Source organism: Stegodyphus dumicola, chromosome X1 (assembly GCF_044657685.1).
Source record: "Stegodyphus dumicola isolate Sdum_Otavi_A_Nest chromosome X1, ASM4465768v1".
In the NCBI taxonomy this organism is placed as follows: domain Eukaryota; kingdom Metazoa; phylum Arthropoda; class Arachnida; order Araneae; family Eresidae; genus Stegodyphus; species Stegodyphus dumicola.
The window spans coordinates 63,288,417-63,306,275 of NC_140780.1; the positions used below are offsets into that span (position 1 = coordinate 63,288,417).

Genomic DNA, 17,859 nt, shown 5'->3' on the forward strand with positions numbered 1-17,859 from the left:
AATCCACATACGCGACTATTTTCGAAAGAGAAAAAGGGGTAAAGAACATTTTTTATCCAACATAATTACATTAAAAAACAGGTTGTAGAGTTCCCCACTTTGTAAATGCTAAGTTATAGTTGAACGTGAAGAATCTTAAGAACTGATAAGCGAATGAGTTCGTGTGACAAGAAACAAGATGGAAGGGTAAATAGCCCTTTATTATTCAGATAAGATTTAACAGAACTCCGTCTTGGAGTGTACAATAAAAGGTGACACTTGGGCTTGAACTTAAAAGGCTAAGAAGGAAATTAAAACTAATCTAAACTAAAGAGATATAGTCGAAGCTATATCTCTTTATAGCTTTGAATCTCTCTCTCTCTATATATATATATCTTTTTTATAGGTTCTATATATATCTTTATGTATATATATAGAATCTCTCTCTCTCTCTATATATATATATATGTTTTATATATATCTATCTATATATATAGGATTTATACATACATATATATATATATATATAGTGTTGCTGCGATCATCTAGCCGGCTGTCTGTCCTATCACAATGTAGTTGGATGACTGCCTTAGGATTATTTGATAATAGAAGATTTCGTTGCATTTTTTGCATTTTTAAAAATAGAGGGAAATTTAAAATCGCGAATTATAAAGCTAAAACATGAAAAATGTGTTAAAAGTAATACAGTAAAATTATGAAATCTCATTAGGTATTAATATCCTTGTATGTAACATCATAATGCAAAAAGATGAAAATACCCAAAAGTTTTACAGATTTCTAAAAGTAACTATGTTTCCTTCGCTTTTAAAACGTCTTTCTGTAAGAAGCGTAAGTGATGCAGAGAAATTTATCTTTAAAAATTGGCGATGATAGTACTTGCTTTTGTCGACGAAAAGATAAATCTTATCTTTTTTTTCTGAAATTTGTAAATTATTATTCATTAAAAAAATTTTAAAAATGTGTTAAAGACTTCGGCTTGTCATGAAAAAGCGTTTAAAAAAATGGCGAAGATAAACGAGGCGAACAACTTGTCAAGCGTCTTTCCATTACTTTTTACTGAAGGGAAACGTTCTGTAACTCTTCAGCCTATTACTTGAACTTTATAGTCAGTAAAATGTTATTTGCGATAAAATATAATACCAGTTAAGGAAACGAATAAATATTGAAAAGATTACGAACTTATTTAAGTTGCTGAAAGAAGTGCATTTGTATTAAACTTGGAAATATAAAGTATTATGTTATATTTGTGTCTGTACTGCAGTAATTTTTTTATTCTTCTATATTTAAAGAAAGGATAACTAAATCTGTGTGTTACATTCTCAGATAATTGAAAAATCAGTAATAAACTGTACAATCATCATGCAAACTGAATCTAAAAGAATATGCAATAGTCCATTCTTTTAGTTCTTTTAAAAGTAAAAATCGAAAGATACATAATAATATTATTCGTAGTCGCGGTATACTAGATATGATATCCGAAGAATATTAATTTATTAGTAAGTCTTTGCACACCGCGTATGATACTTTTGTTCCATAACTTTTTTGAATGTTTAGTTTCTGTTTCAATAAATTATTTCTGATACCCATCGATTTCCATTCACTTGTAGTTTACTCTGAAAACAGTGCCGTAATGCAAGTAACTTTTGCAATAAAGTATAATTTATCATCACACTTGAAAGAGAATCATAATGCATTTCAGCAGCTTTCTTTTGAATTTCAGATGGTTTGTTATTCTGTGGAGTGTGACAGCTTTTAATCACCGCATTAGTATTGCTGTCCCCCTTCCACATGCACACAAGAGAAATCTTTCGTGATCTGCTCTGGTCATATATTCAAGAATTATATTCAAACATAATTCGTAATTATATTAAAACATAATTGAGAGATATTTTTCCAAACATATGACGTTTCAAGTAGTTTGAACATACAAAATTTCTAGTTTCATAGTTACTAAAAATTAAAATATTGACATAGCCATAAAGAAACAAAATACATGCGTAACATTGGCTAGATACAATGTTCTTTCTGGAGCCCTCACTGTTCACTCTTCTTATTTTCATTAATGAAAGCAATTTTATGAGGAGATAAAGGGCAACTGGGGGGGGGCTTTTAAAGCATCAAGCTCAAAGTCTGTGGTCCTTGTGAGCCCAGATAGTGGCCAAGGTAGTGCAACTGAAGGTAAAATGATGTATTGAAACATAATGAGATAGCTTTAATAATGTGTTCAAAATTTACTTTGTGAAAATTGAAATAAAATGTATAATAAAATAATTTTATTGCAATTAAGCAACAGGTTAAGTACAGTATGATGTTAGTGTCAAATGTAAAATATCCTACTCTTGATAGGGGGAAATCGTAATAATCTGAATGCAAAATTAACGAAATGTCTTTTTTTGTAAAAAAAATATATATATTTTCTATTAAAACACATTTTATTTCAAGAAATATGTAAGCTAAGACTGCCACACAGCGCATCTAGGAGATTTACGCAATTTAAAATAGGCTTTTCTCCACAATGCGCAGCGAATACAGAAAGGGAAGAAAGCATGAAGAAACTTTTCGAGATATCTGAAGATCTTAATTATCCCTTACTTCCTGTAACACGCAGGACTGAATTCTAATTTTATTTATTTTTGCGAGAATGTAAAACTTCTAAGGAACTTAAATAGCAAACACGTTTAATTTCAGCAAGCTTCGTTAAGCTATAAAACTGAAAAAAGAGAAAACAGAAGTGCGTAACAAATATTTCTATGCCAGATACAGAAGTATATGCTTAATGTAATAAATGATTTATTTCAAATATTTCTAAAGTCATTGTCTTTAAAAGTGATCAATTATAGCAAAGGTTGATTAAAGCAAAAGAAACTTAAAGAGGAAAAAAGAAGGATGATGAGTGATGCAGGTTTTTATATACTTACGTTGGTCCATAGTTACATGTGTACAATTCGACGTATTGAAATCTTGGATCATTCGAATAACTATGAACGGTATAACCGCAGCCTACTTTCCAAGATGATGCCCATAGAGCCTGAAATAAACATTGCTGAGAATTGAAATTACTTGAAGAGGAAAATGTAATTTAATTACTTAACAATTATATTATGAATTTTCTTTAAATAATTTTACAGCGATTTTAGTTTTAACATGAGTAATTTACAATTACTCATGTTAAAACTAAAATTCTAAATACACTGATAGAAAATGAAATCTCATCACAAAGAAAGAGTCGTGCTAAATAAAAGATATTTGGAAGGCGTGTTAACACATACGAAAGATGAAGTATATTCAAATTTCTCTATAAACAAATAAGTGTGGAACTACTAGTGTCACCATGAACATGCAAATCACGTTTCCTTTAAATTCGTGTGCCTTATTTATCTTCCGGATTGAGCGTTGTAAAAAAGATTTGAATCAAAGATGTCGTTAAGGAGACGTAGAAGGCAATACCAGCAGCTTATTGCGTTTCAACCGAGCTTATTGAGCCTGAATATGCTTTTCGCGAAACTTCAGAAAGACTTGGCAGAGATGTATCCACTGGGCATGCATGTTCTCAGCAGTGGTCACGGGAAGGTACTATCTCAGGAAGGTTGGGGTTCGGTCGAATACCTGAAACCATTCAAAGGAAAGATCCTCGTATTCGCTGCGTGTCTGTGACGCATTGCACTGCATCTGCAGCAGACACTCGAGAGTTTTGTTGGCTCCAAAGTGACTCAGAGAACTGTAACAAATCAATTACTTGAAGAACAGCCTCGAGCCAAACGCCCTGTAGGGGCCACATCACTAACTCGAAATTATCGCCCTCTGAGAATTCAGAGGTGTCAAGCTAGAGCTCATCGGGAAGGAGGGGGGCAGAGTGATCTGCTGTGTTCTCAGATGAGAGCCATTTCTGTCTTGGGCCAGTGATAGCCGTATATTGGCTAGAAGGCGGCCAGGTGAACGTTTGGAATCAAGCTTTCAACGGCATAGACACACTGGACCTACACCAGAAATTATAGACTGAAGAGCAGTTTCTTACAGCAGGGTTCGTCGTTGTCCAGTGCACCTTGACAGCAAATCTGTGCGTCAGAATAGTGACTGCACCGGTTGTGCTACCATTCTTGAGCAATATCCCAGAAGACATTTTCCAACAGGGTAACGCTGGTCCCCATATTGCTGCCCAACATACTCTACAGAATACAGATATGTTGCTTTTTGGTCTGCGAATCCACCTTATCTTTCTCCCATTAAGCACGTATGGGACATGGTGTCCGCCGAAAACATCGCGAAGAAAGCAATGCAACATCGTGGTAGAAAAGAAAACAAGGAGAAATCATTGCAATTCTAAAACATCGTGGTATAAAATATTGCGGTCGAAAATAAAACAGATTCAAAAACACCGCAGTTTTAAAACATCGTCGGTTTGTGACGATCTACTATGAATCATTGCATGACGAAAATATCGTAGATAAATGTTTTCTAGGGTTTAACAGTCATGAATGCATGTTCGCATAATGATTTCCGAGCGGACGGAGGAATGAGGAATATCTTTACCTCTAAATTTCATTTTTTTGATTATTTAACTAATTGAAAGAAAACAAGATTTAATTTTTTCTAAAAGAATATCAGAATAACAAAGTAAAAAAAATAACTTTACAATCTTATAATTAATGAATGAAGCATGTTTTCGCATGTAACCATGGGACATGATTGGATGACAAATACAGCGTAATCCACAATCAATACGGACCACTGCTGATTTGACTGAACAAGTGCAACAGGCATGGAACTTCATACCTTCAGAAAATGACTTATGGCACATGTGCGACACAATGCATGCATATTTGCATGCTTGCATTCAACGTCGTGGCGACTACGGTGTTATTAATGTACTATAATTTCGCCTTTGAAATAGCTCTTCTTGGGTATACTTTAACTTGTTACCTTGAAACATTAATCAAACAAATATCTTGTAAGGTTTTCCTTATTTTGCATAACAAATTTATTTTAAGTTTGATACCTGTTTTAGATTTCTCAACTTCCCCTCACATTCTCTCGCCAGGATGTAAATTTAAAGTTAAGTAAAGTGCTTATTTAAACGGGTGAATATATGAGTTTTTCAGAGCGTGTTTCGCTAGCCAAGCGCACGTTTCATTGTTATTTCGCGATCACGCTAGTAAGCCTCTTGGCCTTATCAGATTAGTATCACGCCGGTTAGATTCCTGTGAGTCCACCTCTTAGGCGTAGCTTAAATGCGATCTTGCACTATTTATTTTAGGTTTGACTTGTATTATATTCTACGTTTTAGTTTCCACCGCAAGTTGACGGTGTCTTTGCAACGCACGAAGTCTGTGCCTTTCTGTTAACTAGTTTGAATTAACAAAGGGTTATTTTTACCCTTTGTCTGAGTCAGTAGTTTTATTCACGCCTGTGCCAGAATTCGCCAGGTCATTATAGGGTCTATTCTAGTTTATGTGGAACAAGAGAGGCAGACTCTATAATGTTACCTCAACAAAGGCTTTGGTTATATATCATTGCTTTAAATTAATTTCTTTTGGGGGTTGGGATTTCATTTCCATTAGTGTAGTTCTTAAATAAATTTAATGGAAGTCTTAAACTGTTGCAGTCAAACTCACTTTACAAAACTTAATATAAATTAGTTTCAATAGCATACCATTTTAGTGCTTTGGAACAGATTTTTGTTAATTTTGGAATGCCCTGAAATCTCTTAATCGTAAATATAAGCGATTGCTGTTCAATCACAACATAATAGTTGTATTCCAAGCTATATGAAGTGTCAATGCCACTTGAAAACTCTTTACTCGAATAATTTGCTGACGAATCTTTGCAGAATGACTGTATAAAAGTCCAGCCACATCACGGAAATCTTTTCATTAAAAGAAAACTATTTGGACATAGTTTCCGCTTCCGGTTAACTCATGGCAGTAACAGAAATTAGATCTGCTTAATGGAAATTAGATCCTGGATTTCAGTTCCAGTATGAGTGCATGTTTAGAAACCAGGATAGAGAGTTGTTCTTTGTATAAACAAATAATAAGATTTCTAACAGTTGGAGAGTGGGACACAAATCTACAGTTTACTACTGTTTGATCACACAACAATGCAACTCTTGCTGTGCTCTGCCAGAACATTTAGATTCGCCTAAAATATCCATCTAATGGGGTTGTAAAATTTATTTTTATTAAGTTATTTAATAAAGTGCATGACGATGGTATTGCGATCATTTATGTAATTGTTATCAAATATTTTCTGCTTAAGTTAAGCCATAAGGAAATAAAATCACGAAAGGATCCTGTTTCATACATATTGCAGTCATCCACGCTGTTTAATAAATACAGTGGTTTTGGTCTCGCATGTATCTTCGTTCATGGTCAGTGCTTCTGTGGAAAGATGGCAAATGTGAGTATTTAGTTTCGTTGTCACATTTGCCCTACATTGTCTAATTTAATTTTCCGAATTCCTCTTTTTAGGCTTTATATATGAATATGAAACATGTCTTTTAAATACAAACCATGTCATATATTTCGATTACCTGCGCTTATATTGTTTTCGTTTAAACTTTGGTGAAGCGTTTAAGTTTTGACAAAATTCAGAAGTAGTTGGACATTTCTTTTTAATACAAAAACTCTAATGCATCTGAATAGGTGAAATACGTTTGCTCATTAAAGAAGAAAGATCAGTGACAACTGACCTCGAAATCTACAGAGGATTTATTTGAAATAACTATTAATCTGAGAATTAATTTTGTTTAAGTTTAAATTTCAAGCTGATGTGCCATGTACTTTGGAACAACATCTTCATATCACATCTTCTAAAAGTAAAATGTATTTTTTATAATAATAATATTGTCGCACACCGTACATATAATATCTTTAAAATGATGAATTTTAACTCGCTAAAGCTCATTACAATAAATTTTTATACATGTTTTACATCACTTTATTAAACTATTTAATATTTATTCACTGTAAATGTAATTAAATAATTATATGAAAATGAAGGAGCTGCATAACATCTCACTTCAAAAATTATGTTAAAATTAAACTCAGTTTTCAAGCTGATTCAATACTACGCATAAATTCAGTTAAGTACAATCAACATTTTTCTTGGACATAATGGTAAATATTATTAATATTATTTTAAACTTAAATCAAGTTACACATTAGGTACCAGAAAGTATTCATCGTTTTTCACATAAATAGAAGTTGTGCAAGTTGACAGTTTTATTTTTTAACTCACTTTTATGATTTAAGGAGGTACTTAAAGTACCCTCAAAATGCATACTTTAAGTAACAGCACACTTTTCTCTTTTATTATTGTAGATATGAATGGAATACTATAAAGTGCATTTATGTCACAGCATTCTTTTTTGTTTTAAAAGAATAAAGAAAGAAAAATTGCTGCCGAAACAGTATGGATAATATATGAAAATCTTCATCCGTCGATATGTGTGCGCGTGGTGCAAAAAGTCTAGAAGGCGCACTGACGGGCAAAGTGCGTTTAGGGAAGATCAAAAGAATTCAAAGGCGATGAACTGCAAGAACGTTTAGATAGAAACATACTAGTGGATTTGGAAAACAAATTTATGTAGCTTCTTCAAAAAAGTATATTTAAAAATCAGACGAGCTTTTGACAGAGCCTAATAATTTTCAATTAGCCTGTACATTATCCTGAAAAAAAAAGTTTTATTAATTCAAATTTTTCTCAGTATATACACATTGCCAGATTAATTAAAGTAAATAGGAATTTTGCTGTGAAATAATTATATTCGAATGAATAATCTACATTTCGAAACATCTAACGAGAAAACGAAAAATCATCATTTCGACATTTTTACCTGGGTGTAGTGACCTGTCATTGGATATTTTGGTGCTCTGAAAGGACTGATCCATTTTGGATAAAAATCTTTGACTTCATCGTAAAGACTTTGTATTGTTGATTCCCAATCAGATGTCGGTAATGAATTTCCAGTTTTAGCTCTTGTTGCAATATTTTGACCTACCGAGAAGGCTTCTAAAAAGGGAAAGACAACTTAGTTTGAATAAAAACATTCATATTAACAAATACTATGTATATTATATAAATTTTGGGCAAACATTTGGGTATACAGAGAGTGACCTAAGTTAAAGAAATTCTGTATCTAGAATAAATATAGTAAAAATATGCACCTTAACATGAATTTTGTAAATACTGAATCGTTTCACCTTCAAACGTGACCTCACTAAATTAAAAAGTTTTGTTTCTGGGAGATATAATTAATCTTCAAGCTTATTCATCTTTTAATCAGCATAAAATTTTACCGGTTTCCTTATCATCTACAGTTATTTTATCTTGATTTCTACATTTGCTGTCACATGTTCGGATGGTATTGATAAGATTCCATATGCTGAATTTGAAATTTAATAATAAATTTATTTTGGCTAGCATATCATGTGTTACTGAAAGTGCTTGCAATATTTATATTACTTTTCTTAAAGAAATATGTAAAAAATAACAAGTTAAAAATAATAATAAGCTAAACATAATAAGATAAAAAAATAAGCAAAAAAAATTCTAATTAAAATATAAAAATTTAAGGAAAAAATAAAAATAAAATATTTAAGAAATGCTCCTAAATACGCAGCAGATGAGACTAGGAATTAATTATAAATGCTTAATTAAACTTTTTAAATATTTATTGAGCATAGATCTTAAGTGATTATAAATACGCATCGAGGGTGTATATACGGGGGTAACTAATCTCGCAAAAATAGGGGAATAAATACCGTATTCTCGCCTGTATAAGCCGCATCCTTAATTTATACCTCTAATTTTGGAAAAGAAAAATTCAAAAAAAAAATTTTTTTTTCCATGTGAAAACAGCTGAAATGAAAATAGTACTTACCACACACTAAGACAAAATTTTTATTATCGATCAAAAAGAAACGTGTTTCGATATTTAGTACCTCTTATTCACTGCCACTGTCGGTACCACTAAAAAAACTGTCTGCACCACCTGTGTCACAGTCGGCTGGTATCGGTATCCCACAGCATGCCATCCTCAGAGCCATCTAGAGCAGAGCTTCTTAAACTTTTTTCAGTCGCGACCCCTTTTTATCACTGAGATTTTTTCGTGACCGCGAATCCGACAAACGCATGAGTGAAACTTTCAATGTTTCACTTGTACTATAATATACTATTATTGCAGTTTTAGGTCATTAATTTCTAATTTTAAGACATAGAACAATGTGAAAATTTTAAATGAGTGGCAGACGAAATGACAGCGTGCGATGTCGGAAGCTGTCCAAAACTAAAAAATGCTCTCAGGTTTCAGTAAACCATTGAATCTTCTAAAATGTTTTTATCTAGCCCAGTATGAGATTTTCTTGCATTCACATCTTTTCCTGTGCAAGCACAAAATTTCGCACAGTCTGCACAAAAATACGCAAGGCTTTCCGCACAGTCTTTCGTTTTAACACAATGTACGGTGGCAGTTTTCTTTCATGTACCAGAACAACCAGCATAACTGTACATCGCTGCATCTCATCCCCTACAGTCTTGATGCGTATTGCCTGAAAGCATCATCGTGAAAAGCTACTAGACATAGGCATGACCCGATAAATGGAAGTTTTATCTTCATTACCGATTTAAGACAACGTATACCCATTATATTGCCGCTTGCGAATAACCTATCTCTGAAATTTCCAAATTTCCAACTCAAAGTCTGCCGGAAGGCATTGTGCAACTGCTATCCTACGAGGTAAAGAAAAACCATTCTTGCGCATAAAAAGTGCATGACATCCTGCACTTGATTAAAAATCTCTGCTTATATCCATACGATCAGCTTCTTCATAAGCTTGAAAGTGTGTCACATCAACAATTACAGCATAACCAAAATTCTTTTATCATTTAAATACGAAAAAACATTGTCTTCCAAATGCGGATACTTTGTTGCTTTTCCACAAAACGCTTTCCTCTTGTGGCTTGTTCATTGAAAGTACAATTTTATGCTTCTTCCACCGTCACACTTTGGATTCTTCCACGTCAAAATGATGTGATGCCGCTCGATTCCCGTGTTCTTTAGAGAAACGGATGGCTTGTGATTTAAAGTGTGCATCATAGCTAAATTGATCTCCTGACAATTTCCTGCGGGTAACTTGAAGCCACAATTAACTTGTACAATTCTCTGTAACGTTCACCCAACCACGATGGATTTTTATACTCAATCATTAAATGCACTCTGCTGTGTTGCCACATGTTTGTATGTACCTACTTCTGATCATTCGCGTGTATAAGCCGCATCTCTGATTTTCATCTGCTGTCTTGTGAAAAAAGTGCCAATTATACACACGAGAATACGGTATTTACTTTGGACATTGTTGAATAAAATGGTAACTCTGTAGAGACATTAGGCATTTTTTGGCAGCAGAAGAGATGAAAAGTTAAAAACCGCCTTCGCCGGGAATCGAACCACGGACCACTGGAATACCAGCCCAGCGTGCAGAACCACTACACCACGAAGGCACGCTAGGAAAGCGGGAGAAATACCTTATAACTCTTCTGAAAATGAGCCATAGACACCAGTTAAGAACCTTTTACTGGTTTCTGTGGATTTCTACTGGTGTCAAAAATATCTTGTTGATACCAGAAATCAATAGAATCGTATTGATACCCGTACAACCAACATCAGTGTTAATGATGCTGGTTTGTACTGTTCATATTGATCTCTACTGGTTTTCTTCAATAGAATCCGACTGACACCAGTACATCAGAAATCGATGTTAATAATTATATGGGTTTGTGCAGGGTGTTTTTACTGACATTAGTAGAACACTTTGGTAAACAATGAAAATTAATACTGACATAATAAGGAAAAATTAAATACTTTAATGTTGTCCACTGACTCTTTTTTAATTTTATGTCTGCATCACATTTGTTTCCCTATTACTTTTCAGATATTGCCACCAAATATTATTTTCAAAGAAATAATATAGCGATTGCAATACAAATGAAAGAATGTTGCCACCAAATGTAACCTGTACGTATTATTTTTAAGGAAATATTATAGCGAATATGAAAAGACATATGGCAACATAAATGAAAGGATGTTGTTACAAATGTTATGACTAGGTATTACTTTTAAGGGAAAAATATAGCGAATATAAAAAACTGCATGGCAATATTTAATATTTTATCGGGAATTCTAAAGATATCCGATACAAATATTTTTAACACCCACGCGCCAGTTTGTTGGCATTTGGCGAAGCGAAAGATTTAATTTTAAATTTAAATTTGAAGTAATGATTTGATTTTAAATTTTAAATATTTAATTTTAATTTTAATCTTAATAACAGGCTAAGCGATATAAAAGCAATAAACGCAGTTCTTTATTTCTTTCATTAATTACCAGCTGGATCCACGAAATAATAGATTTTGAAAAGTGAAACGGACAACAAAAATGATTCGAAGCAAAACAGAAATTCGAGAACAATAGCTCTTCTGGGTTAAAAAATATACGTACTGTATAGAAGCATGTGTAAATGTTTATTAGGTATTTTCTCTCTTCTTGCCGCATACCGTCGTGGTGTAACTGTGAGCATACTCGATGCGCATTCCAGAGGTAAAGAGTTCGAGTCCCGGCGAGGGCATTTCAACTTTCCCGCTCAAAAAAAAAAAAAAAACAAAAAAACTAATGACTCTGCAAGCTCCGTGGCTAAAAAATTAGCACTGTGCTGAGAATTCTAAATAATATTTTAAAAATATTTTGTGTTGAATTTTATGTGACATGAGTGATGCTTAACAGTAAAGTTAAAAAGGAAAAAAAAAAGCAAGATAAACTTCCTTGCTCAACGAGAGCATAAGAAACCTTAAAACTCTGGTGCTATGTTAAAATTTAAAACCTTTCGTAATTTCTTTAATTCTGTTTATGCTATTTTTCAATATTCCATATTTATTTTTTGTTACTGCTCAGGAAAGCCGTGCCTAGATATTTTGCCACCTAAGGCAAAGAACTCTTATATAGAGTTAAATTAATTATACATGAACACTTTTACGTTCATCAAATATAACTATTTTTCTCTAAATCTCATATATTTCTAATCGTAGCTTTATATATTCGATTTATAGTATTTATTTGAAAGACATTAAACCGTAGCCTTTTTATGAGTGACAAACAACACTTAAATACTTTTATTAATAATATAGTTCATACAAAAGGTATTGCCCTAATGCTCAAGTACTTTTTTATAATTTAATTTTCTAATTTTCACGTTGCAAAATAGCCAAATTTAAAACCTATATTTAACGAAGTGGAAGGATCTTATATAATTGTTTATTATTTTTAGCTTACTGAAGCTTCTATCATCACTAACAACAGTAATTGGCAGTATTCTTAACGCATCTTCCAAATTTTAATAATATTGAGCTAACTGTGCCTGTTTCAAATTACGTAAAATTTCATGAAATTAATTTTTCAGAAATGGAAATCGAAAGATGTTTCTTTTACTTTTTTATATTTCCATTTTTTGTAAGATTAAAATGTCTATCACTTCTTTCATTTTTACTCTGAAATAATATTTTTCTAAAAAATTAGTTATGTTGATTATGTACAAATTAATTATGCGAATCGATTTTTGACAGTTTGCTTTATTAAGATTTCTTATTCATTTCTCTTCAATTATTAACCTTTCTTATTCATTTGACAACTTTTCTTACTGCCTCTTATCTGTAGGCAAACCCTCGTTTTCATAATCTTCTTCTTCAACACCCATTGCAAGACTAACAGACCGAAAGTAATATCTGATGGTTGATTCTGTTACTAGTAGACACAAATTTTCTAGCGATAGCGTTGCATCAAGAAGTGAAACGTTACAATGTATTTCTCCAAAATGCTTAATATGAGCTGCCTGTTGTAATGATGCTTCAGGCTCTTCATCACGCCTTGGTTGATAGGTTGCAGAGCTGAAGTTGCCTTTCGAGGGAAAGGAAACAATCTTAATCCATTTTAAATTTTCGACATCTGCGTTGTGCAATACAGTTTCTAACCGAGAACAGAAGCTTTGGTTTTTGTCCGAAGTTCCTTCTCCCGCTTTCGTGGCTCTTCTTCAGACAGTTCCGCTATCACATATGCCTTAGATTAACTTTATAGGAGCAAGGAAGAACTTTCACGTTCTTAAATATTTTAGCTTTTGAGATTTTCCAGTCATCAGAAGCCTACGACGCTCAATGATGTCTATACACAAGAAATGAAACTCGCAGCTGAAGAAGAAAACAAAAATTTTGGCAATTTTACTGCAATGCATCTTTGATTTGATTTGCTTTGAAGGCGTGGTCCCAATCCACCTAGCCAACTCAATGTTTAACCTTAAAGTCGTTTTGTTCGCCAATTGTATTTATAAAGTTATGTGTCTTCTTTTGTTTTGAATATTGTAGTACATACTGTTGGCTTATGATTGTGAAGTTGGTGATAATTTGCTTTAGACTGTTGGAGCAGGTGCAGATATTGATACTTTATTCTATTAAGAGCAATTCAATGCTGCAACTGACCTACCAGCGGCCGAGCGGTAAAGTCGCTGAACACTGGTAGTTCTGTCCGAGGTTCGAATCCCACGAACGGGCTGGCTGCATGGGTGTTTTCGTGGTTTTCCACATGTGTAACGAATATACGAGTCAGTTTCCCTTAGAAAGTCCTTCATGAAGGCATCCCTTCCCTTAGGCACATAGCCCTCGAGGCTTTGCCGTAATTAAATAACCTAACCTAACCCAATGCTGCAACTCTTCACGAACTTTTCTACTTGTGCTTTTGGATTGTCTGTAACGTTTACTGATTTCTTCATGACACATCTCTTCTAGCATGAATGTAATGTAGATACAGGGTGATCAGCGAATAAGCCCTGATTTCAAAATTAAATATCTCTACAACAAAGATCGACAGAATTATGCGGTAAACTGTACGTTTATTAGCAAAACTGTAAACATGGTGTACAAAAGTTTAGAAAATTTAGTTACGAAAATCGTTAACAGATGGCGCTCTAATCGCAATGACCTATCAATCGCTTTTAAAAATGGGCTTCGAATTCGAAGGCTAGCGTAGAAAGTGAAATAATGTATTCCATTGAACAACGTATTTTTTTGTTTCTGGAATTTTACCGATTAGAACACAGTCCTACGGCAACACGTCGCAGTTTTCAAAACCGATTCAGTGTTCCAGTTGGACCCGATGCGAGACCCATTCGCATGCTCTTCGCGAAATTCGAACGGACTGGCAGCATGGCTGATGATCGAAAGGGAAATGTTGGGCCTAGGCAAAACTGTAGTAACTCCTGAAAATGCAGCCAAAGTTTCTGGAATTGTTCAGTAAAATTCTAGGAAAAGCATCCGACAGATTGCATCAGAGATTGGTTTGAAGTACACGAGCACGCAAAAAATATTAAAAAATAGCCTTCGGCTGTTTCCATACAAAATCCAAAGTCATCGGGCCATACCCATGAAAGCTGTACAACAAAGGGTTGACTTTGCGAATCAGATTCCAACAATGGTCGACAACGACAGGTTTCATGTGAGCTGCATCTGGTTCACGGATGAGGCACATTTTCATTTGAATGGAATCGTTAATAAAAAAAATTGGAGATTTTGGGGTTCCGAAAATCCTTATTTGTGTTACGAAAAAGCACTGCATTCGCCTAAAGTTACTGCATGGGCTGCGGTATGCGCCAGTGGCATTATCGGACCCCTTTTCGTACGAGAAACGATAACTACTGAACCTTACGTTACAGTTTTGGAACAATTTGTCAGCACTCAACTAGCGTTGGAGGATCGACCAGGTATTGACTGGTTCACGCAAGATGGGGCTCGACCACATCGAACAGATAAAGGTTTTTGCTTTCTTCATGAATACTTTGGGAATAGAGTAATTGTGTTAGATTATCCGCAATTTACTGACACAGGAATAGCTTGGCCTCCATATTCTCCCGATCTGAGTCCTTGTGACTTCTTTCTGTGGGGCGCATTAAAAGACACTGTCTATCGAAGCAATCCCGCTACTCTAGATGAGATTGAATCGTTGATTGGTATTGCATGTGATTCCATTTCCGTTGAGACATTGTAAGACGTAATGTCAAATTTCATTGTTCGTTTACGCCACCTCATTGTTTCGAACGGTGACGATTTTCAAAAAATTGTATTTTGATTATAAAGGCTGCATCACTCTTTTTTTAACCCCTTTCAGGAAAAGAAGCTTTCAGCGCAGAGCGCCATCTGTTAACGATTTTTGTAACTAAATTTTTTAAACTTTTGTACACCATTTTTACAGTTTTGCTAATGAACGTACAGTTTACCGCATAATTCTATCGATCTTTGTTGTAGAGATATTTAATTTTGAAATCAGGGCTTATTCACTGATCACCCTTCTATGATGAACTAAGGAATCTTCCTCTAGTACTGGCTAGTGATAGAGCTTATTTGTTTTGTTAGCCATTGATAACGTTAAGTCTGTTAGGGATATTGAAGATTTTTTTGTCCAAGTTTGATGAAAGGGTCATTGTCAATAAATCCTACGTCCAGGCTGTTCAATCTGATATTTTCGCGGGGAAATTTCAGAAAGCTGTAGCAGACGCTCAGCAGGTCATGAAGAACCTTGCTGATCTTATAGCGCTTCTACACAATACAAACGCCATGGCAGAAAAGCAAACTGCAGTGAGGCCCGATACTAAGATAAATTATGGATCGTAGGTCCTTAGTAAAAATGACCCCAGTGACGATCATGACATGGAATGCGCAGAACATTATCACCAAAATTAGCGAACTGCAGGACTTTCTCACACACTACAACATCGACATTGCACTAATCACTGAGACACACGCTGCGCTAGCGCACTCCCTGAGCATTGCTAACTATCGCAGTTATTGCTGTGATAAGATCAAACATAGAGGCGGAGGTGCCGTAATCTATGTTAAGCGGAGTTTGGATTCCTGCTTCTATGCTTCTGACAATTCTCACGGGTTTGAAGAAGTTAGGGTAGTCGTTCGGATCCCTAATTGGGGAAATATGCTTGTATGCGCCCTTTACAACACTCCAGATCTCAGGCTGCAAGATCAACACGTACAGAATTTGCTAAATAAACCCTTTCCCACCATAATCGGAGGTGATCTTAATGCTAAACATGTTAGCTGGGGGTGCCGCAAAACAAATAAAAACGGTGATATCCTTCAAAACTTCCTGTTCAATTACCCATACTACATTTACCCTCCAGAAGATTTTACTCACTCAAGACAGTATCCAGACATACTGGATCTTTTCCTCACATCTGATAACTTACCGATCACTACGGAAGTAATCAATGATCTTTCTTCAGATCACGTGCCAGGTCTGGCACACCTTGGTATTGGCAAGCCTGAAAAAAACACCACTTACAAAATTACTGATTGGGACAAATTCAAATCTGAAATTAACAATCACCTCCCCAAAACAGAGAAACTTAAAAATACGCATGATATCGACCAGGCTATCACAAGCATCACCACCTGCATTGATACGGCATTGCAAAATTCTACTACAGAAATTATTAATAAAAAACATCACTTCAAACTTCCGCAAGAAATTAAATTAATTAGCTAAACACGAAATAGACTTCGTAAGATCTTCGCCCACTCACGTGAACCAGCAATTAAATCGCAAATTAATAAACTTAATCGCAATATTAAAAGATTAATTGACTCCCACCAGACTAAACTTTGGAATAACAAAATTGAAAAATTAAATGCGGAAGACGGAGAATTCTGGAAGTCCCTCCGTATAATGAAGTCGACAAAAACAAGCAACAAACCTCTACAGGACGACACTGGATTCAAATACAGCAACGAAGACAAAGCTAAAGCCTTTGCCATCCACTTCGCCAAGCAGTTCACTCCAAATGAGACCCCTTCAGACCGAAATTTCATTAGTCATATTAACATGTTTGTCGATAATTGGATTAACCAGCCCAGTGTCAAAAATCTCCCTGTTTTTACCTCTCCCACAGAAGTTAGCTCTATTATAGCTAAAATTCCTAATAGAAAAGCACCTGGAAAGGAAAAAATCTCTAATTCAATGATTAAACATTTGCCTGGTAATTTTATTAACAAACTCTGTAGCATTTACAACGCCTGCCTTTACCTATGCTATTTCCCAGCTGAGTGGAAACAAGCGGTTGTCACCTTAATTCCCAAACCCGGAAAAGATAATACAAGAGTGGATGGGTTTCGCCCAATCAGCTTGCTTCCTGCACTGGGAAAGATCCTAGAGAGAATTATCTGCAAAAGACTACAGCTAGCCCTAAACGCACTTCCAAACCAGCAGTTTGGTTTCCGTAAAGGATTGTCTACCACAATGCAGCTTGTCAGAATCGTTGAATTTTTAAGCGCAGCTATTCATAAGCACCAGACAACTGCTTTCCTTATGCTGGACGTGGCAAAAGCCTTTGACCGCGTCTGGCATAACGAACTTATCTACAAGCTTGCTTCCCTTGATCTCCCCAGGTAAACGATTTTGATTCTTCACTCCTTTCTAAGTGATCGATCGTTCTATGTCAGGCAGGGTGATGTTTATTCTGAAAACACATTAATTAAAGCCGGCGTTCCCCAGGGAAGCATCCTTGGGCCTATTCTCTATCTTAAATATGTTAAGGTCTTCCTTATGATTGAAAATACAAACTGCATCACCACCTGCTACGCGGACGACACCGCCATTCTTTCTAGTTCAGTTAATCCACGACATGCCATGATCAGAATACAAAACCACACACACGAGATAGAGGAATGGTGTCGCAAATGGAGGACGTCCATTAATGCCACAAAATCTAAATTATTACTGATAGGACGGCATAGAAGAAAAAACACTGATGCAGA

General features: G+C 34.8%; 1 protein-coding gene across 2 annotated transcripts in view; it reads right to left on the minus strand.

The window, feature by feature from the left end:
• Positions 1–17,859, minus strand: part of LOC118205107 (cysteine-rich venom protein AnHyalC-like) — a 188,318-nt gene that overhangs the window by 41,751 nt on the left and 128,708 nt on the right. For both annotated transcript variants that reach the window (XM_085807273.1, XM_035377404.2), the window contains exons 4-5: positions 7,835–8,010; positions 2,919–3,028 (exon numbers count right to left, since the gene is read on the minus strand). In XM_085807273.1, the coding sequence (XP_085663399.1) occupies positions 2,919–3,028; positions 7,835–8,010 (286 nt within the window). The remainder of the gene's footprint in view (positions 1–2,918; positions 3,029–7,834; positions 8,011–17,859) is intronic.